The sequence below is a fragment of the Acomys russatus genome, chromosome 2 (assembly GCF_903995435.1).
Source record: "Acomys russatus chromosome 2, mAcoRus1.1, whole genome shotgun sequence".
NCBI lineage: Eukaryota > Metazoa > Chordata > Mammalia > Rodentia > Muridae > Acomys > Acomys russatus.
Genome location: NC_067138.1, coordinates 73,431,443 through 73,452,951, shown reverse-complemented (window position 1 = coordinate 73,452,951; position 21,509 = coordinate 73,431,443). Strand labels below are relative to the sequence as shown.

Below are 21,509 nucleotides of genomic sequence, written 5' to 3'. Positions count from 1 at the left end.
GGATTAAAAAAAAATCCTCAGCACCAAGTAGCAGATTAAAAGAAATTATATTATGTGCATATGATAAGGTAGTATTAGGGAGATGATTTCTATGTTGTAATATTTAAGACACCTAGCCAAGAGTGGTGTCACGGGAGAGCTATTTCCAACATGTGCGAACCAGAGTCAGAGGATACTGAGTTCAAAGCCATACTTCAAATCAGAGACTTTCTGCCTTAAAAGCAAGCAAGCAAACTTAACTGAAATACTACTATCGCTGGGCTTCCTCCTCCAACTTGTAAAAACTAGACAAGTAAATAGAAGACAACAGTAATTCAGATGATTAATTGGTCATTAACTCATTGTTTGGTCTTGGAAGGTCATTTTCCTTCATGAGACGCCTATCTGCCTAGTTTATAATAGGAAGATTATATTTGGAGAGAGATTCTAATGAATGTCTATTTTTGTTGTATCTTGATTTTGGACGTAGTGCCCCACAGTTTTGCTCTTTGAAAAGTCAGGATTCAAATATATTGACTATCTGTGTGCAATGTTTTACATTTTTACCTAATCCTTCATCATTTAATAGCTACATCCCATGAATTTGAAATGCAAAGTCCCACTCTGTACACTGGAGTTGCACACAGGAGTTGCTGACAATTCTCTGTAAAGAGACAGAGCACAGTTTTAGCCTTTGTGAGACATAGAATCCTTAACCACTCAGTTCTGCCATTGTGATCACGTATAAGACGGAAATGAATGGGAATATCTATTTTCCACTAACACTTTATTTACAAAAGCAGGAAGTGGGATGACTTTGCTTCATGAGCCATAGGGGTTTTGTTTGTTTATTTGTTTTTTTAACTTCTGGGGCAGAATGTGAACTGATTTGTAGTATCCTTACTGTTTGATTTTCTTCCTGGTCATCTACCCAAATGATTGCTCTCTTCCATGTTCTTCTCATGCTTACATATAATACTCTTTCAGAATCTCAGCTGCCGGGATGCCTTTTTCACAGCCCTGTTTTGTTTATCTTAGTAACTACCCTTCTTTAATCCCTCTGAAGGATTGGTTAGCTGGAATTCTCCTTCTTCCTCCCCCAGAGCCTTTGATCTGAGGCTCATATGCATTTGCTGACAGCCAGACAGAAAAGGTGGAGCCCAGATCCCAGACCTGAGGGCAGAGAGAATAATGAATGAAGGCTGAGTTTATTTGTATTTCTAATTGGCAAGCCCGTTTCCAGATCAGCTGCATGCCACTGCAAGCCAGAGCAGGGAGAGGAGAAAACTCTTACTTTTCCTTCTGACCTTACTGCTTAGGGCCCTCACAGCCACTGAGGTATGGATTCCCCTTTTTTGCATTTTTTTTTTTCTTTCTCCAAGCTTGGTGGAAGGTGCCATCTAGACTGTGTTCTGTCCCTTAGTGTAGAGTTCCTCTGTCTTGGCACTTAAATTGTGCATTGCACATTTTTGAGGTCACTATCCACATAGTGTATAATGTCACCCTCTGGTCCTATTCAACTACTGTGTATCTTGGAATATTTGGTACGACACCAAGTCTCTCAGTCTCAGTCTGTCAGTCTCTTTCTCTCTCTCTAGTATAAGATCTATTCCATTACTAAAATAATAAAAGTGGAACTGCTATATTTGAAGCTGAGAAGTTGGTAGGAATTAGCTCCTGTGTACTAAACTAACTCCTGTCCCAGGAACATAGTTACTGGGGTGCTCCCTAGAATTTTTTAATTTACTTTTAATGTGTATGAGTGTTGGTTTGCATGGTATGCAAGTATGCGTGTATACCACACATGTGCCTAGTACCCATAAAAACCACAAGAGGGCTTGGCATTCACTGAAACGGGAGCCACAGGTGGCTGTGAGCCACTGTGTGGGTACTAGGAACTGAATCTTTACCCTCCCCCAGGAGCAGCAAGAGCTCTCAACCAACGATCCATCTCTACAGCTCCTGTTACTTTTATTAGGTATAGTGTGTTTGCCTGTGTATGACGTGTATGTTGAGGCTGGATGACAACTTTGTGGAAGTTCTTCTCTCCTTCCACTTTTATGTGGATTCCTAGGATGGAAGTCAAGATTCCGGGTTTGTGGGCCAAGTGCTATTACACATGAGACATCTTGATTACCTGCTCCCTATGATTTCAATAATTCATCAAAATCTCTGAATTGGATCATGAATGTATTTTTCTCCATTGAGTTTCATAAGCTCTCTTTATGAGTACAAAGCATAAATGCAGCATCATGTCCATACCCAAAGTGGACATGGACAAGGAAGGGCCCAACTCATCAAAAGTTGGTAATAGGGTTTCAAAGTCAGAGAACATGAAAGTAAAAAAATAAAATAAAATACAGTAAGATTTCCCCCAAAGGAGTTGATCAGCTGAGACAATAAAGAAAAGCTTCTTAGTGTATATGTACCACAGTTTCTTTATCCACTCTTCTACTGAGGGACACTTAGGCTGTTTCCATGTTCTGGCTATTATGAATAAGGCTGCTATGAACATGGTTCAGCAAATTTTCTTGTTGTGAGCTGGAGCATCTTCTGGGTATATTCCAAGAATTGGAATAGCTGGGTCTTGAGGAAGCCCTATTCCCAGTTTTCTGAGATAGCACCAGATAGATTTCCAAAGTGGCTGTACTAGTTTGCATTCCCACCAGCAATGAAGGAGTGTTCCTCTCTCTCCACATCCTTGCCAGCATGTGGTGTCGCTTGAATTTTTGATCTTAGCCATTCTGATGGGTGTAAGATGGAATCTCAGAGTTGTTTTGATTTGCATTTCCCTGATGACTAAGGAGGTTGAGCAGTCATAGGGGAGGGGAATAAGGGGAAAATGGGAGGGAGGGAAGAATGGGAGGATACAAGGGATGGGGTAACATTGAGATGTAACAAGAATAAATTAATACAAAATAAAAAAAAAAAGAAAAAGAAAAGCTTCTTGAGGCAGATTACATTAGAACATTAATGGCTGTAAAAGCTTTCAGAGGCGACATGGTGAGCAAAGACACAGAGACAGGACCTACTAAGTATATAGACCAAAATATGAAGCACAGTAATGGGGGGGGGTGCTCAGACTCTATCCCCGGGAGCACATGACAAAATGGGAAGGAAAGGAAGTTTTCCCAGTGGAACAGGTAAGCATCAGAAGAGGAAAAATAATATCCATTCCAGACAGTTCTTCCTCCTATCTCATTTGCCATTTATGTCTGATTATATTGGTTTATTAACCCCAATTTCAAACAAGTAGTGATCCAAATGCCTGAACATTATAAGTGAATTTTCCCCCCAAAGCTGCAGAAGTTTTAGCAAGCAGAACTGTTATTTAAACCAAAATTGGCTTGACCCAATGTTCATGCTTCTCTCATTATATTGTTTTATGGAAAATATAAAACTGGAGCACAAACTTAAAAGAAGGGTATAATTTATGTAAGTTGATGATAGACAGAAGAGAATTTCTGGTCAGGAAAAATATCTCTGAGTATTTACATCTTGTTTGTAGAATCATTTTGTGCAACCTACAAATTTAACATGTGGATAGAGAAGGCTACACAAAGCAACAGATATCTAGTATAAATAGTAGGGTAAGACATCATGCTGTTCCCTTAACCCTTAGGCCAGTGGTTTTTCCAAGGCATGATGAACAAGCCACCTTATTATCTTTTTCCTTTCCAACAGGTACCAGTTTCTCATTAAATTTAGGCATTTAGACAACATTGGATTAACCTATGCTTCTGCTTATTTTTATAACTCTCTAGAGACCACGGAACTGGGCAGCAAGAAGGAACTCAAATCCATGCCCTTCATCACCTACCTCTCTGGTCTACTAACAGCCCAAATGCTATCAGATGACCAGCTCATCTCAGGTGTGGAGATTCGATGCGAGGAGAAGGGCCGCTGTCCATCTACATGTCACCTTTGCCGCCGGCCAGGCAAAGAGCAGCTGAGTCCAACACCGGTGCTGCTGGAGATTAACCGTGTGGTACCACTTTACACCCTCATCCAAGACAATGGCACGAAGGAGGTGAGCTTATCTGGCCCAGATGTAAATTAAGACCTGACCAACTCTCCCGGCTCCTGCCCTTATGGACCCTTTGTCCATAAGGATTGTCCTCCTCGTCAATAACAGCACCATAGGCTTTCTGCCATTTATTGATTCACTGTTGTATCCTAAGTATGAACATAGCTTTATGACACTATTAATCCCTCAATCTCAGTGTCCCAACACAGTGGACAGCATCACTTTATTCCCACAGAATCTAAAATAGTTGTTTTTTTCTTAATAGGTGGCTTTTGTCTGATAGGTGATTCAGGGACCTAGCCTAGTATACTTTTGTACCATTATTCTGACGTTGTCAAGGTCACCGTGGAAGAAAATAGAACTTCGTGGTTGATTCTCAAAGCTTTCCATGGGCCAGGATGTGAAGCAGCACATGCCAATTACAGCCTCATTAATGGAAGGAATTCTGTCATTGTCTACACCTGTGTCAGAGAATGTGCGTGTTTGTTTTTTTTAAGCTGGAGAGTCTACAGGAAGAATGCATGGGTTTGGTAAAAACCTAGCAATGCTCAACTCATTACTTTGAAATCTACAATCTACTTAAAAATATTTATCCATATAAAATTGCTGATATTTGACCTTTTTTAGTTACATAATAGCAGTTCTACATGATTAATACTGCAGAGGAAACTTTATAGATGTTGTGTTTTTCTCAAAATTTTCCCCACTAGAACTTACATGCTTGATCATTCTGCCCTTTGTTCCTCTTGCTTTTTAAACTACAGTGTATCAGGACTTGAGAAATGTCATATGACTTATTTGTTTCATTGATTTACAAACTTATTTCCATAGGACACTTTTTTTTAAAGGTCAAGGACAATTTGTTGGGGTTTTGAATTCAAGAGCTGACAAGATGTACATCTCAGCAGGTTCCCAGAAGAAGAGAGTGAAAAGGAGGGGAAAAAAGAACATGTTATTTGAGTTGAGCTATCATGGGGTCATCCAAATGGTGGCAGCTGTATGGTGGGGAGAAGAGCTTTAGAGAAAGAGCAAAGGCCAAAGCATTAGGAAAAGCAGGCTTAGAAAAAGAGATGGAAAAAGAAAAGGGAAAGCCGTGCATCTTTGGATACTTCAGGAGAACAGGCCGGATTACACAGCCTGAGTGGCAATGGCTATGTAAGCTTCTGTGCTGGGAAAGGGAATTTGGGAATGTAAAAGTGCATCATCTCAGTATAGGGACACTAAGTTTGCCTGACTCTAGTATAAGTGGAACCTACTATCTTAGAGAAAGTCTCAGCTTCCCAAGGGGTGGTCCTCTAGTCATGTAATTGTTGAGCCCATCTGATATGTTAGTTAATGAACTGAACATTTGTTTTAAAATACAGCATGGCTCAGAGGTTAAGAGCACTGTCTGCTCTTCCAAAGGTCCTGAGTTCAATTCCCAGCAACCAAATAGTGGCTCACAACCATCTACAGTGAGATCTGGTGCACTCTCCCGATGTGGAGGTGTACATGCAAGCAGAACACTGTATATGTAATACATAAATAAATCTTTGAAAAATGTATATTAAAAAAATAAAATAAAATACAGCATTTCAGGGACCACAGTCCGATAAAATCAGGAATATTGATAGTTATCATACATCAACGAGGAAAATGAATGCAGTGGAAGCATATTCTACTTAGTCCCCATCCATCCTCAGTAGACCAAGGACTGAGTCTGTGGTGTCTGTGCCTCTCCCGCAGCACTGTACCAGGATAATAGGTATAAGGTAACATGGATTCACATAGGGCTTTTTAGAGGGCAGAGAAGAGATGCGAGTGAGAACATGGGCAGAGCATCAGGGAGCTGATGCAAGTTCTACACATGCTTCAGAAAACACTTTTCCTGGTTAAAGCCAAGAGAAAAGAGAGATCAAGATCCAGATGATCTCTCAAAGTGGGTAGAAGAAGTGTGATCATTTGGAATGATGTGAGGTAGAAATTTGGGACGTAATTTTAGGGCAACATGGTAGTAGAGATATAGGAACAGCAGGAAGTTGTAGCATTAGATTTGTGTTAGAGATTGATCCTTGTATAAACACCTCACGTTACTACCAATGGTGGTGGGCTTCATGAAGTAGACACTAAGGCTCCCCAAAGTAATCAACCACAGTGAAGTTTATCAATCTTACATGAATGAACATCATATGACGTAAAGAAAATATGTTGCAAAGATAGATTTTTTTTATATAGCCCACTACCCTTTTTCCTTTTGTAAATGAAAGCACACATACATGCCATCAACGCAAATGTACTGCCTTTTATGATTAAATAAAACATGGTGAGTGTACACAAAAGAAAACAAACAAAAAGTAGCAAGCATAGTCATGATGATACTTCTGAGTCAGTGAAGCCTTGAAGTGGCACAAGAGAACAGATATTACATGTTTTCGGTTAAATTCATAACTTGTGTTTTAATAGGTAGATTTGTGGGTGTTTATTTTGACATTAAAACTGATTTGTATATTATGTAACAGAACAAGCAAATGCATCCTTATATGACATTTGAATGATCTCGAGTTTATGTCCAAGCATCACAGATCATGTGTAGTCTAATGCTGTGGGTGCCCTGAGGACCATCCAACTAACTGTGGGTATATGAGTGAGTTCTTCCCCATAAGGCTTAGGTGTTTGAATGCTTGGTTCTCAGTTAATGGCTATCTGAGGAGGTTTAAGAGGTGTGGCCTTGCTGGAGGAAGTATGTTGGCGGAGGGAAGCTAGACTTGAGGTTTCAAATGACTTGTGCCATTCCCAGTGTGCTCACTTTGCCTCCTGCTCTTAGCTCTTTCTGCTGCCAAGTCTTTGCTATGCTAGTATGTACTCTAACATTGAAACTGTAAGTCCAACTAAATGCTTTCTTTTATATGCTGCCTTGGTCATGGTGAGTTTTTGTTTTCTTTATTGTTTTTTTTTTTTTTTTTTTTTTTTACAGCAATAGAAAAGCAACTGCTACACTACCCGACACCAACAATAAAACAATACAGATATTTCTATACACTTCCTCCTATAGTATTCTGGCTGTAGATTGCATATTATAAGACAGGAAACCTGTGAAGAAGTGCTTCCAGGGTCTGATGAACAACACAGGTGATCTAATGAGTATCGTGTCAGCACCCTCATGGCTATGCAGGACTGTCTCTCTAAGACTTTACAAGCAAAGCCATGGGTTTCTCATTTACTGCTCTGTGAATACCTATCTGGCCCCAAATGGATGCCTCTGTAGGTCAGGCTTTCTTCATCTGCAGTGTGGTATAGCACAAGCTAAGCTGTGTAACCTTTGCAGCATGTTCTTAGCATGTGTGGATTTGGGATATTGATAGATCTTTGCTTTTTGGCTCTAGAGCAAGAATCTGTGTCTGGATTTTATGTTAGTTTGGCTTAGCATTGTTGAAATGCTCAATATTTTGAACATATAGTAAAGTATTCTATCATCAATTCAAGGTACACTAGAGAATCCCAAGTTTGGGAAAGTGGTCACTAGATGTCACTGTGTTCCTTGTATGAGACCTGATAAGCTGAAAGAACTAGTTATTCATTCATTAAATCAGTAATTTAAAAAATATACTGTTTATGCCAGTACTATGAAAAGGAAATGGTAGGAAAATAGATGTGGTCTCCTTCTTCTCCAATGCTGGGAATCTAATCAAGCTTCTCATATATGTTCTGTAAGAATTGTAACAGTGAACAACACTCATTTTTCCTCAAAGTTTATGGAATCAATAGACTTGTGGAGAAGGCAGATTTTCATGAGGTAGTCACATATACTGATGTCAGATTATACAAAGCACCAGGGGCAAGTCTGGGCTGGTGAATTTAAAGTGCCTGCTGAGGAGCTTTGTGGGATCTGAGAAGCCTTTGCTGATGAAGTGACATTTAAACCAAGTCCCTGTGACTTGCTGCATAAATGGAACATGGAGAACTGGGCTTGATGGTGGAGTTAGCACACAAGGGCACTCCAGATTTGAGGTCCAGGTCTTGAAAATACGTGAAGAATGGACAAATATGTTTTATTTTAGGAGCCAAATGTGGCTGGTATCAAAACTAATAGCTTTCCGTAAGCAGTGCTCTGGCGAGATCAGGCCTGGTTGGAACAGCTATAGAGATGAAGAATTTGGTTCTAGAATAGCAGTGAACCTTGAAGAAGTGAGGTATAAATAGGCAAGCATGGCTGCAGTATTCTTGGCTCCATATTTTTTCCTCTTAGAGATCCCTGCAGGAAATGTCACTACAACTAGTTTCCTTCAGTTTTTTCTTTCCCTCCCTGAATCATATTTAAGCTTTTCTGAAATTATAGTAACCCAAGAGTCATCAGATACTTTGGTTTTGTTTTGTTTTGTGTTCTTTTCTTTTCTGTCTTTCTTTCTTCCTGCTTATCCTCCTCCACCTCTTGCTCCTCCTTTTCTTCTTCTTCTTCTTCTTCTTCTTCTTCTTCTTCTTCTTCTTCTTCTTCTTCTTCTTCTTCTTCTTCTCGTTTCTTGAGATAGGGTTTTTTTTCTGTGCATCAGCCTTGGTTGTCCTGGAACTCACTTTGTAGACCAGAATGACCTCAAACTCATACAGACAGGCATGCCTCTGACATCTGAGTGCTGGGATTAAAGTGTGCACCATTATGCCTGGCTGCATCGCACATTTTCAAGAGACCCAGCTTGTAGTCAGAATATGTGGAAGACCCCCAACTGCCTATCTGGAAATGATCTGGACTGAGAGAAATATGGTCACCCAAGGAGGCTGATGTGAGGATGGTATTCATTCCCATTTTGCCCATCATTTGTTTTTCCACTTTTTCCTTAATCCTCTATCACCCCTCCCCCCCTTCTACAGCTTCTGCCTCTCTTTGCCATCTCTGATTGCTGATAAAGAGATTGCCATCTGTGAGTGCCTGTGTAGATAAAACACTAAAAGGCCTACACTACATGCTAGGCCTCATGAGGTGCCACCTCTTGTGATTCCCTTAGAAGTAGGTACTATAAGAACACACTTCACAGATGTATAAACTAAAGTCTGTAAATATCACTTACAATTAGACAATGGTTAGGGAGTGGTGGTAGGAGTCTAAGCCAACCCAGAATAGTGCAGAAGCTACATTATTGGTTTCTATGAAGAAAAAGTTTCTTGCCAGAAACTCAGAATAAAATTATTTTCATCTCATTCTGTCTCCCTCCCTCTCTCCCTGTTTCTCTCTCACCCTCCCTCATTCTCTCCACCTCTCTTCCTGTTTCTTGGTGGAAAAAGAAAAGTCATATAGTACAAAGGACTTGTAAGGGCCCTGCTATGATTCAGAACCCATGTCTTCCAGCTCTAGGTCTTGACCTTTTAGTATTTTTTCTATAAGACTCTCAAGTATGACTTTATACTTCCTTTGGTAGCTCCTTTTCTAGATAATACCTGATGATTCTGTTGGTGCTGAAATTGAATGTTGGGTTCAAATCAGATTCATATTTTGTGTTGGGGGGAGCTCATTGCTTGAGGAAATTACAAGTGGAGTGTGACTTAATTGATTTTTGTGGGCACATCCTGGCCTCTAATTCAAATGTCAACCAGAATAAGATCTGGATGTTTTGGGGGGAACTATTGGACACTACCTCTGCGGGTGGCTGGAGTCTCTTTGGATCAATTCCAGTGAACATGTTATAAGGGATGATGCCTTTTACTTTAGCTGGAAAAGAGTTACACTTTGTGCTATGATTTTGAACAAGTAAAATGTTAATTAAAAGTGAGTGTATTTGTGATGGAGAATTTGATTAATCCATAATTGTCTTCCTGACACCTGTTAAATGACCTTTATACAGCCCAAAGCCACAGATCTTGCCTTTTCCCAACTGCTACTTAAATGTATTAGCCTACATGTGCTTGCTAATTTAGCATGTGGATGAAATAGATTTCCAAGTGGGGAAGACACAGGAGTGTCACAGTGAAAACCCAGACAGCTGGATTTGAATCCTACATCTGGCGTTTACTGTGTGACCTTTCTTTTATTTATTTATTTATTTATTTATTTATTTTTTTAAACTTATTTTTTTTTTTATTAATTTATTCTTGTTACATCTCGATGTTTATCCCATCCCTTGTATCCTCCCATCCCCCCCCCCCATTTTCCCGTTATTCCCCTCTCCTATGACTGTTCCTGAGGGGGATTACCTCCCCCTGTATATTCTCATAGGGTATCAAGTCTCTTCTTGGCTACCAGCTGTCCTACCTCTGAGTGCCACCAGGTCTCCCCCTCCAGGGGACATGGTCAAATGTGAGGCACCAGAGTACGTGAGAAAGTCATATCACACTCTCCACTCAACTGTGGAGAATATTCTGACCATTGGCTAGATCTGGGAAGGGGTTTAAAGTTTACCTCCTGTATTGTCCTTGGCCGGTGCCTTAGTTTGAGCAGGACCCCTGGGCCCAAATCTGCCTATCATATTGTTCAACTTGTAGATTTCTAGGACCCTCTGGATCCTTTTATTTTGCTATTCTCCCATGCGTCTCTCATTTAGAGTCCCAATAGGATGCCCTCCCCTCTGTCCCAGTTTCCTGGTAAGTGAAGGCTTTCGTGGGACATGCCCCTTGGGCTAGTATGCAGATATAAGTGAGTATATACCATTTGATTCTTTCTGCTTCTGGGTTAACTCACTCATTATGATCATTTCTAGCTCAATCCATTTATCCACAAATTTCGAGAATTCCTTGTTTTTAATAGCTGAGTAGTATTCCATAGTGTATATGTACCACAGTTTCTTTATCCACTCTTTACTGAGGGACACTTAGGCTGTTTCCATGTTCTGGCTATTATGAATAAGGCTGCTATGAACATGGTTGAGCAAATTTTCTTGTTGTGTGCTGGAGCATCTTCTGGGTATATTCCAAGGAGTGGAATAGCTGGGTCTTGAGGAAGCCCTATTCCCATTTTTCTGAGATAGCACCAGATAGATTTCCAAAGTGGCTGTACTAGTTTGCATTCCCACCAGCAATGAAGGAGTGTTCCTCTCTCCCCACATCCTCGCCAGCATGTGGTGTCGCTTGAGTTTTTGATCTTAGCCATTCTGATGGGTGTAAGATGGAATCTCAGAGTTGTTTTGATTTGCATTTCCCTGATGACTAAGGAGGTTGAGCATTTCTTTAAGTGTTTCTCAGCCATTTGATACTCCTCTGTTGAGAATTCTCTGTTTAGTTCCAAGCCCCATTTCTCAATTGGGTTATTCGGTTTGGTGGTGTTTAATTTCTTGAGTTCTTTATATATTTTGGATATTAGACCTTTGGTGTGACCTTTCTTATACTCATTCCTAGAGTTACAATTATAATATCCATTTCAGGGCTGGGTGTTTCATTTGGGTAATGTCGACAATAAAAACACCAGGGAGTTGAATTAGGCACTCTCCTTCATTGTTACATGCCATCAAGTTGACTTACATTGTCTAGATATGGTCTCTGTCTATCTGAATATGAAGAAATACAAGCTACCTTTATTTCAGAGCTCCTTCTGGTATTGGGATAAAGTCAGATCTAATTTCTTCTTTCTAAAACTTGTATTTTTACTGTTTTATTTGAATAAGTTTATTTTAGTAACTTCAAATGTATGTTGTACTTGTAATCCATGTTACGCATATTTCTTGCTATAAATGTCAATGTCAGCAGTGAAAATAGCATTTTTTTCTTCCTAAAGGCACATTAGTGATTTTTCCTTGTAATCACTGAAAGCATGCCAGTATCATGGTTTTCTCTATGAAGTTATGGGAGAATAGCTGCTGTTATTTATTGCCATGTACCAAATATTGTGAAATTTCTGGAGCTCAAAATGACAAGCAACAGAATAAGATGCATAATCAAAAAATTTAAGAAAACAAAATATTTCAATATATAACTATTCCTAAAAGACTGGTGAATAATAACAGGCTCTGAACACCATTAATCATTAGGGAAATTAAAGTCAGAACCAAAATGAAGTGCTACCTTAACATTAGTAGAATAACAAATGACAGACACTTAAGACATTCTAGAGCAGTGGAGAAAATTGGGAAACAACACATACTGACTTTGAAACCAAACAAAAATGAAATCTTTTGAGGTTGAAGGAAAAGTCTAATCACCTATACTGTACTTCCCACACATAGGCAGTGCCAATGTTACTTCTCAGACTTAGTAATGAAAAGAGAAAGATGCCATAATCCTGCTTCCCATCCCTGTGGAAGCTCATTTGCTCACTGACATGTATTAAACCTTATCCTGTTTATCTTACATGTCAAGCTCTTTATTTTACAACTAGTAAAACTGAGGCCTAGATATGAAGAGTAACCTTACCCACTTTGTTTGACTTCAAAGTGGGCAAATCATCTGATATCAAAGATATCTTTGTTTCTATAAAATTTGGGTTCCTCATCTACAAAGTAGGTACAGATAACTTTACCATCAGTGGTCTCATGTTGAGTCATTAAGAGACCACTTGTAAAATACTTAAGGTCTGGTGATTCACTTCCACTGCTGGGAACATTTTTGCTTTCATGTTGTCTTAGGAAATATCACATGTAATTTTGGTCTTGTTGTGGTTGTTTGGCCTTCCTGTAGATCTTTATACACTGCCAAGAACACTAATTTGCTTCATTTCCATTTCTTGGCTCAATTTGAAGAAGACTTTGATTAACATTTAAAAAGAAATTAATGAAGTCTCTTCTACTTCAACTATTATCACCACCATCCCTGTACCACAACTACCACCATTTCTACAACAATGGCTGCTACCTTTACTGCTACCATCACTTTACCACCACCACCTCTACCACAATCACAAGAATAAAAACCATCACTATATCACTGAGCACCACCATTGCTCTCATCAAAACATAATCACCGTTACTCTTATCACCACTGCTATTAGTGTCACAATACTGATCACACATAACTGCACTAAGATCCTTTCCACAACAATAATTCAAATAATACCTTGACCACAATTACCACCATACGAAGGATTATTGTATTGCCACCATCATCAATATTATCATCACCACTAATATCACTATCACAGCCTTAAATAATGACTGCCATGACTTATGGTATCATCACTTGTGTGCATTAGTGTGCTGTTGACACCACCACAACTAATTCTACCACAATCCATAATACCACTGCCCTTACCACAGTTACCAGCACTGTCATCACTGTACCACCACTACCATCCCTATAACTATTCCAATGGCCATTGCCATGACCACTGTCACAGTACTGTACCACCATCACTACAGCCTTGTTATCACATTCTTATATAATGTATTTACTGTGTGTCTGATATTGTGGTAGGAAATATGACAGAAAAGACATTAGGATGTAGACTGTGACTTCAAGCATCTCACAGTCTAGTGGATGAAGCAGGAGACAAATAGGCAGCTCTAATTACTTGCATATGCTATATTAATGCATGATTTATTTTTAATAATGAAATAAGCATTCCAAATGTATTAGAAGACAGTGAGAAATGTTGAGTGGGTTCATCTGGAAAATATTTGGGGGAATTGAAGGTACATAGATAGAGGCAAGTCTAGAAAGTCTAGCAGGAGCTTAAGATAGGTCTATTGAAGATGAAGTTAGTAGTGTTTACTATGTATATATATATATATATGTATATATGTATACACATGTCTGTGTATATGTTATATATGTGTGTCTAATAGTTATACCTTTATGTTGATCCAGTATCTTAAATGGCTCCAGATTACTTACACACACGCTACATTCCTCAACGTAACATTCCAAGGTACCTTCAACTCAGCCGTCTGCATAGCACTTCTAAGCACTGGTCTTCTTTGTCTTATTTAACCATTTAACAACTTATCCTGGAAATACTATTATTATTCCTATTTAGAAGATAAGAATATTTAAGACCACAGAAGTCTACACCAAGGTCTGTATTATGCCAAACACAGTCTGGACCAGAAATGGAAGGCGATGCCCCTCCCATGTGGCAAATCCATGTTTTGCAAACAAAGTTTATATTAACATATTCATATCTGTTGTTAATTTCCTGCTACAGTGACAGAGTTAAGTATTAACCCCCCAAAACATTATTTTAGGTAATTTCTAAAACATCAACTCTCTAGTTTTTAACATAAAATTTTTACAAAATTATTATCTGTACAAAAAGATGTTGGGAGTGAAAGTAGAGAAGTGTGTCAATGAGTCCGTGGGTGGAGGCCCTTGTCATGAAACCTGATGACCCGAGTTTCATACCTGGGAACTGCAGGATGGATCCTGGCAAGTTGTCCACTGACCTCCTCACATGTGCTGTCGTAAATGTCACACACACAAACAAATACAATAAAATAATATGTGATAAGCAAAGAGAATAGCAAAAGAAGTACTGATAATTAACTTCAAATGTGCATCTAGTACTTTAAAAAAATGTTATATGAATAAATGTGCTTCCTTACTACCCCCCACCAAGAACATTTAAAGAATACACTATTATGATAATTTCACAAGTTGAAAATTTAAAAGCCTAAAGTTCAGGGTTAAATAAATGTTCTGTGTTTATACAGCTATTGAATTTAAGGGTGAAAATTCAAACCCAAGTTCCTAATTGAAAGTTAATTATTTGGTCTAGCCAGAAAGCTCAGTGTTTTAGTATGTGCACTGCTCATACAAGGGATCGGTGTTTGGTCTCCAGCATCACCGCTGAGTGGCTTACAACTGCCTATCATTCCAGCTCCATGGGATCGGAACCCGTCATGAAAACTTCACAGGAACCTGAACTCCCACCTATCCAACACACACCTAGACAAAATTTAAAAAATAACAAAAATTAAAAAGAAAGTTAAGAATTTAAAAGCAAGATTCCTGAATCTAAAACTTATATGTTTCATATATCACTCTTTTGTTAATGATTTTTTTTTTAATTTTATGTGCATCGGTGCTTTTCCTGCATGTGTGTCTGTGTATGGATGTCAGATCTCCTGCAGCTCAGGGACAGCTATGAGCTGCAATGTGGGTGCTGGAAATTGAGCCTGCATCCTCTTTAACCACTGAGCCATTTCGCCAGACCTAATAAGTTACGCTTGCAGTAGGTGAAAGAGAGTCAGGACAGTAGTGGGACTCGTTGATAAGAAAGGTTTCAGTGGCAGAGAAAATGGAGGGGAATATGACGACATGAAAATGACCAAACCTAACTGTATAATGTGGAAAACTGTCAATTGAAAATGAGAAAACAGTCAAAGGCTTGTCTAGAAGGCTGCATTGTGGGTAAGTTGGAATGCTGTATTAAGTATGGGGACTGAAAGCTGTATGGGGAACTTATCTGGCTCAATGGGGAGGTGTTACTTATGTTCCCCACCTCAATGGGGAGGTGTTACTAATATGAAGATTAGGCGAAACCTGTAGCAACCCTGGACATGAATTTCAAAGGCCAGAACTACTGTTAGTGCAAGAGCTATCGAGACTTCTGTATCCTTAATGCATCTTTGGATTATCATACTCAGAAAGTTCATTCAAAATTGCGCGCGCACGCGCGTGTGTGTGTGTGTGTGTGTGTGTGCGCGTGTGCGCGCGCGCGTGCGCGTGTGCGCTCATGTTGGTGGGGCTGTAGTATCTGTGGAGTTATGTGTACATGAATGTGTGTATTTCACCTTAGAGGTCAGAGAATAACCTTGAGTGTTACTCCTCAACACTGTCTATCTCTTTACTTTTGACAGAAGGATCTGTCTGGAACTTCACAAGTATGCTAGGCTGGCTAGATAGCAAGCTCTAGTTACCTTTTTCTGTTTCTACACTCCCAGATCTGAGATTATAAGCACATCACCATGCCTAGAGTTTTTAAAAAACATGGATTCTAAGGATCAAATTCATGTCTTCCTGATTTCAAGGCAAGCACTTTTCCAGCTGAGCTTTCTCCCTATCCTAGAATTACGCATTTTTTATTATTGTTTTTCCTAGGAAAGAGATCCATAGCATCAGCAACTTCCTTGACTGTTCTTAACTCAAGTGTTAGTACATTCAAATAAGAGGGTCAGTTAGTTGGGAGGACTACACTGTGATGTTTGGGGAGAGTGGGAATCCAGCTCAAGCAATTTTAGCAAATATTAACTAAGGGGGCAGGTCATTTTTTTTTATCACTTGGGATCCATCCAAGAATAATGTTGACACATATCCTCATCATCTGAAAGCTTGTTTCTACCAGAATGTGTATAAGGTACAGAAAATAAAGCAGTTTAGTAAGCAATACAAAAATGTGGATAGAAAGCGTATGAATAAGAGAGGTGTATATATGTAATCAAGTATAGAGTTCCAGGTCTTGGGTGTCTCAGAGGAGACTGGAATAACTGGGATGCTATGGGATAAATATTCATTAAGAATGTAGCTTCATGGACTCTTTGAAATGATTCTGTTTCTCTGAGAACTGGGAACCTGCCTTTTCCTGAGCCTCCCAGGTTCAATCAAATGCTACATTTGATATTTTTGGATCACAGTTTTGCTTCATATGTCCTTGCCATTTAAAAATTCATATAAAGAATTCTTTGTTTATGGATTAAGAAAGTCAAATGCTTCTTACAATCTAGCTTACATCTCCCCTCCTTATGGGCCACTTCTTCTCCATCTCGGATTCTGAGAAGGAGGTGAGCTGGCCAGGAGTCAGCCTGTCAGGCAATCCTTGGCAGCAGGGAAGATCAAAGAAAAGGAGGGGAGTAACCCACACATTACTCAACTCACACGGTCAGTTACAAAAGAGGAACTTAGTGCTTGGCTTGCCTACTTGCAAAACTGGAAAACGAAGCTCTTTCATAGGACTAGAAGACTCCCAGATTTGGAAAAAACATACCAGACACAAAGTTTTAGCAAATGCAAATGTTTTTGCATGCCAGAGAGCAGAGATTTGATGGGACCTTGGATTTCAGTATTAAATGTAATAAGTAGAACAATGGAGGCATCCCTTCCCTGTAATTTAATGAGCATTTACTCTGCACTGCAGTAGTGCCAGGGGCCCAGCTAAAACACTGGATGTACTTAGCTCTCTGAACCCTCTCATCAACTTCACATGCACATATCATCATTGTCTTTATTTTCCCAATGTGAAAAAAAGGAGCAGTGAGAAGTTTAATCACTTGATCCTAGCTGTTAGAACTAGGATTTGTCCTCAGCACCTGGCTGCTTCTTGCTTGTTGACTCTTTCCGTCCAGCTATTACAATAAAGTGTAATAAGTGGTTGCCTAACATGTACTAAAGACATTATCACTTCATTCTGTTTACCGCTTACAGCTACCATCTCATCTTTACTTAGTGGACAGATCCTGGAAAACTGAACCACATCCGTCTGCCTTGACTCATAGTCCTTTATTCCAGTTACTCAGCTTCTCCTATTCAAGTCCCTGGCAGACTTCTGTGCTTCATCTGCCATGAGAGGCCTTGTCTGTCTGGTGAGGATGCTTTCTATCTCACGTTTCATTATCCTGAAGCCAAGGGAACATCCACCATTCATATTGTTCCTTTCTAGCTTCTGTATCCCTATCCAACCTCAACCCATTAACAGACCCTGTAGACCCGTCATCTTCTTAAGAGCTTCCCAAATGTATCCATTTTATCTATCCTGATCCAAGTCTTCCCTGTGCTCCTGCCTTTAACAGCTAATGATCCTGTCTCCACCTTAACAAACCTTTCTGCATGAAGCCAAGTTGATATTTCCAGCATATTGGAAATACTTTTCCTGATTAGATTCTTTATTGATTTCCAGTTGTTTTTAGGACCAAGCCCAAAGTCATCATCATGACCTATGAGGGACCAAGAGACTGGATATCCCTAAGTATATAACACTCATCTCTTTCTCGTTGCCTCATTTTTTTTCCATCAAAAAGGTTCTTCATGGGTTGCTCCTGTGGAGAGATGTATGCCTGTCTTCCCTGCTCCCTGTCTTCTTAGCACACTGATGCCCACTCATCACTTGGCCAAGGTTTTATGTTTGATGAATTCTCCCTACTGCTGGCTTACTTATTTTCTTGAATTTCTTTCTTGTTCTTCTATAACAGTTATCACAGCTTGCAGTTCTGGTTTTACTTATGTATTTATGATTGTTTCACTTCTATCTGTCTCTTCTTCTGCACGGTATTATTTGGGATCACAACAGTGCTTATGAGAAATGAAAGTGAGGAAGGAAGGAAGGAAGGAAGGAAGAAAGGAAGGAAAGAAGGAAAGAAGGAAGGGTGAATTTAGGAACAGAAAGGATATATAGGCATATAGTTCTCATTCTCTCTGTCTCTATCTGTCTCTGTCTGTCTGTCTGTCTCTGTCTCTGTCTTTGTCTCTCTCTCTCTCTTCCCCCAGAGAGGTGTATGCACATATGCAGATGCACACACACATACATGTGCATGAAATAGCCAGAGGAGGATGTCCAGTGATTTTCTCTACCATTTTGGGTTTTTTTGGGTCAAATACTCTCATTCGACCTGAAGCCTACCACTTTGGCTAGTTTGCCTGTCCAGCAAGCTCCTGGGATTTGCCTGTCTTCACCTTCTAGTGCTGAAGTTATTGCCATAACCAACAATGCCTGGCCTCTGTGTGGGTTCTGGAGATCTGAACTCAGATCTTTGCTTTCCTAACAAACACTCTTGTTCACTTAGCCATCTCTCCCTCTTCCTAGTTTTGTGGTGGTCATTGTTTTGTTTAGTTTTTTTGATAAGAGACTACCTGCTTCTGTCTCACAGTTGCTGGGATTAAAGGCAAGTGCCATCACACCTGGCATCTATATTTTGATTCTTTTCTACCACATATTGTTAAAGGCATGGAGTATATGCTTGACCATTCTCAGTTTTCATATTTTTTAGTGCTCTCTGTGAATTCTCATTCTTTGAATAAAAGCCATTGTTCCAACCATTGAATTAAAATATTTTCCTACACACTCAGGAGGTGATTTCATGAGGTCAGAGACGGGAGCAACTATATTATATCAGTCCCTTATATGCCATTTACATATAGTATATGATATATAGTAGAAATTCAATAAATATATTTAAATGAGAACATATGAGTGAAAGATGACGAAAAGTAACCAATTAGCAGTGGTTTACCGTGTACTTTCTTTCTTTCCTTTTGATTTCTTTTTTTTTTTTTTACAGTGTACTTTCACTACATGAACTAAACTAATTATCTCAATAGTGTTATATATTTATCTCCATTTTATAGAAATAGGTAGTTAAGCTAAACACGTATAGGCAACTTTTCCTTGTGGTCCAGTAAGTGCCAGCGCTAGAACAGAATCCCCTTTCCAGCTACTCTTCAGCAAGTCATTCATCATAGCACCATTATTTACCTGAGGGTGTCGTGCAAAGGCTGCCCCAGCCAAAGAAGTGTGAACTTCCAGAAACAGAGCAAACTGCAGGTCCCATCCCTGCTGGAGTCTAGCCGTCTTCACCAGCACCATCTTTGTGGGTTATTATACAACTCAAATCAGCTGTGATGCTAAGGGCCCAGGTATAACTCAGAAAGCAATCTCCTTAGATTTTTCTCTAATCTAAGAGGAAAAGGAAAAAAATTCATTCCAAATGTTCCTCACAATGTGTCAGGCATGTACACTTGAAGGCACAGGTTGTACAAGTGGCCATTCTATGTAAGGCCCTTTTGGTCAGTAGTGGTGGAGTACCTCATATCTTGGAACAGAGGATTTTGGGCTATAAATTATACCCTGAGCTGTGTTTTATTAATTTATTCATATTACATCTCAATTGTTATCCCATCCCTTGTATCTTCCCATTCCTTCCTCCCTCCCTCTTTCCCCCTACTCCCATTCCCTATGACTGTGACTGAGGGGAACCTCCTCCCCCTGTATATGCTCATAGGGTATCAAATCTCTTCTTGGTAGCCTGCTATCCTTCCTCTGAGTGCCACCAGGCCTCCCCATTCAGGGGACGTGGTCAAATATGGGGCACCAGAGTTCGTGTGAAAGTCATACCCCACTCTCCACTCAACTGTGGAGAATGTCCTATCCATTGGCTAGATCTGGGTAGGGGTTCGAAGTTTACTGCACGTATTGTCCTTGGCTGGTGTCAAAGTTTGAGCAGGACCCCTGGGCCAAAATCTTCCCATCATAATGTTCTTCTTGTAGGTTTCTAGGACTCTCTGGATCCTTCTATTTCCCCATTATCCCACGCTTCTCTCACCTAAAGTCTCAATAGGATGTCCTCCCCTCTGTTTACTTTGCTGGTAAGTGAAGACTTTCATGGGACATGGCCCTTCGGTTAGTGTGCAGATATAAGTGAGTATATACCATTTGACTCTGCTTCTGGGTTAACTCACTCATTATTATAATTTCTTGTTCAATCCATTTGTCTACAAATTTCAGAAATTTCTTGTTTTTAATAGCTGAGTAGTATTCCATAGTGTAAATATACCACAGTTTCTTTATCCATTCTTCTACTGAGAGACACTTAGGCTGTTTCCATGTTATGCCTATCAGCTTCATGTAAGTGTTAAAGTCCACATCTCTAAATTGTAAACATAAAGCCGTCTCAGCACCACTACCAACCTCCTCCAATTCAGTCATTCCTCTACATCACCAGATTCAGGCGTTGTCCAGGGTTCATAGACAGCCTTATATTTTTATTTTCAGATTATTTGTTCAAATTGAAAAATAAAATAAAATATAAAATATTCCGGTTAGCTTTCAGAGGGTCTTTTCTAGTCTATAGAGCGCTCTCTCTCTTTCTCTCTCTCTCTCTGCCCCCCATGCCCCCTCATTTTGATAAAACTTTCATTTTCATGATAAAACTCAGTTATTTCTCCTTTAAGAATCTCTGTAGCCTAGATTAATTTAATTTCCATCCTATTGTGCTATTTAACATCTTCTCCTGACCCTTAGTTTTAATAATTCTATAGTAGGTCTAGAGGGTTGCCCATACTTACATTTGTTTTTACTTTGACTGTTGGTTTGTTTTTGGAAGTCCAGCAAAGCCAGTGTTAGTCTACCTCCAGACCTATTCAATGAAGAGAAGAAGAATCTGAGCTTTGTGTGTAGTTAAGAGTCTTACTTTGAGCAGGCTGAATCTGCCCTCAAGCCTGCTGTTCCCTCTTCTATGTGACTTTTGGGAAGGCATTTCCTCTGAGCCCTACCCCTCTCAGATGTGATGTAAGCTTTGTACTGATTCCTAATTTCTGAGGGTATTGCATTAAATGAGTTGAATAGCAACAAGCTGAGCCTTGTGTGCAATTAATGCTAAGGAAGAACAAGCTGATACTTGTCTTGCGTTTCATCCTTTTTCTTCTCCCTCTTATTCTTTTCCATCTCTCTATTTTCATATACTGTTTTATCATCACAAAAGTGTCCATGATAAAGAAAAGAATAGAGTTATCCAGGCATTCAGACCAATCCATCTCTATTGCCCTGTGGGAAATTATGACTGAACATCACCAGTTATGGCTTGTTCAATGCCTAAGTAGTGTTTTTCCTTGATACCAGAGTCACCACTTTCATGTTGATTCAAAAATGTGTTCCTATATATTTCCTGTCTGAACTAGGTGTAGTGGC

General features: G+C 39.6%; 1 protein-coding gene across 3 annotated transcripts in view; it reads left to right on the top strand.

Moving 5' to 3' along the window:
* Astn2 (astrotactin 2) overlaps positions 1 to 21,509 on the top strand; it is a 985,961-nt gene that overhangs the window by 781,626 nt on the left and 182,826 nt on the right. For all 3 annotated transcript variants that reach the window (XM_051163215.1, XM_051163211.1, XM_051163209.1), the window contains one exon: positions 3,744 to 4,009. In XM_051163215.1, the coding sequence (XP_051019172.1) occupies positions 3,744 to 4,009 (266 nt within the window). The remainder of the gene's footprint in view (positions 1 to 3,743; positions 4,010 to 21,509) is intronic.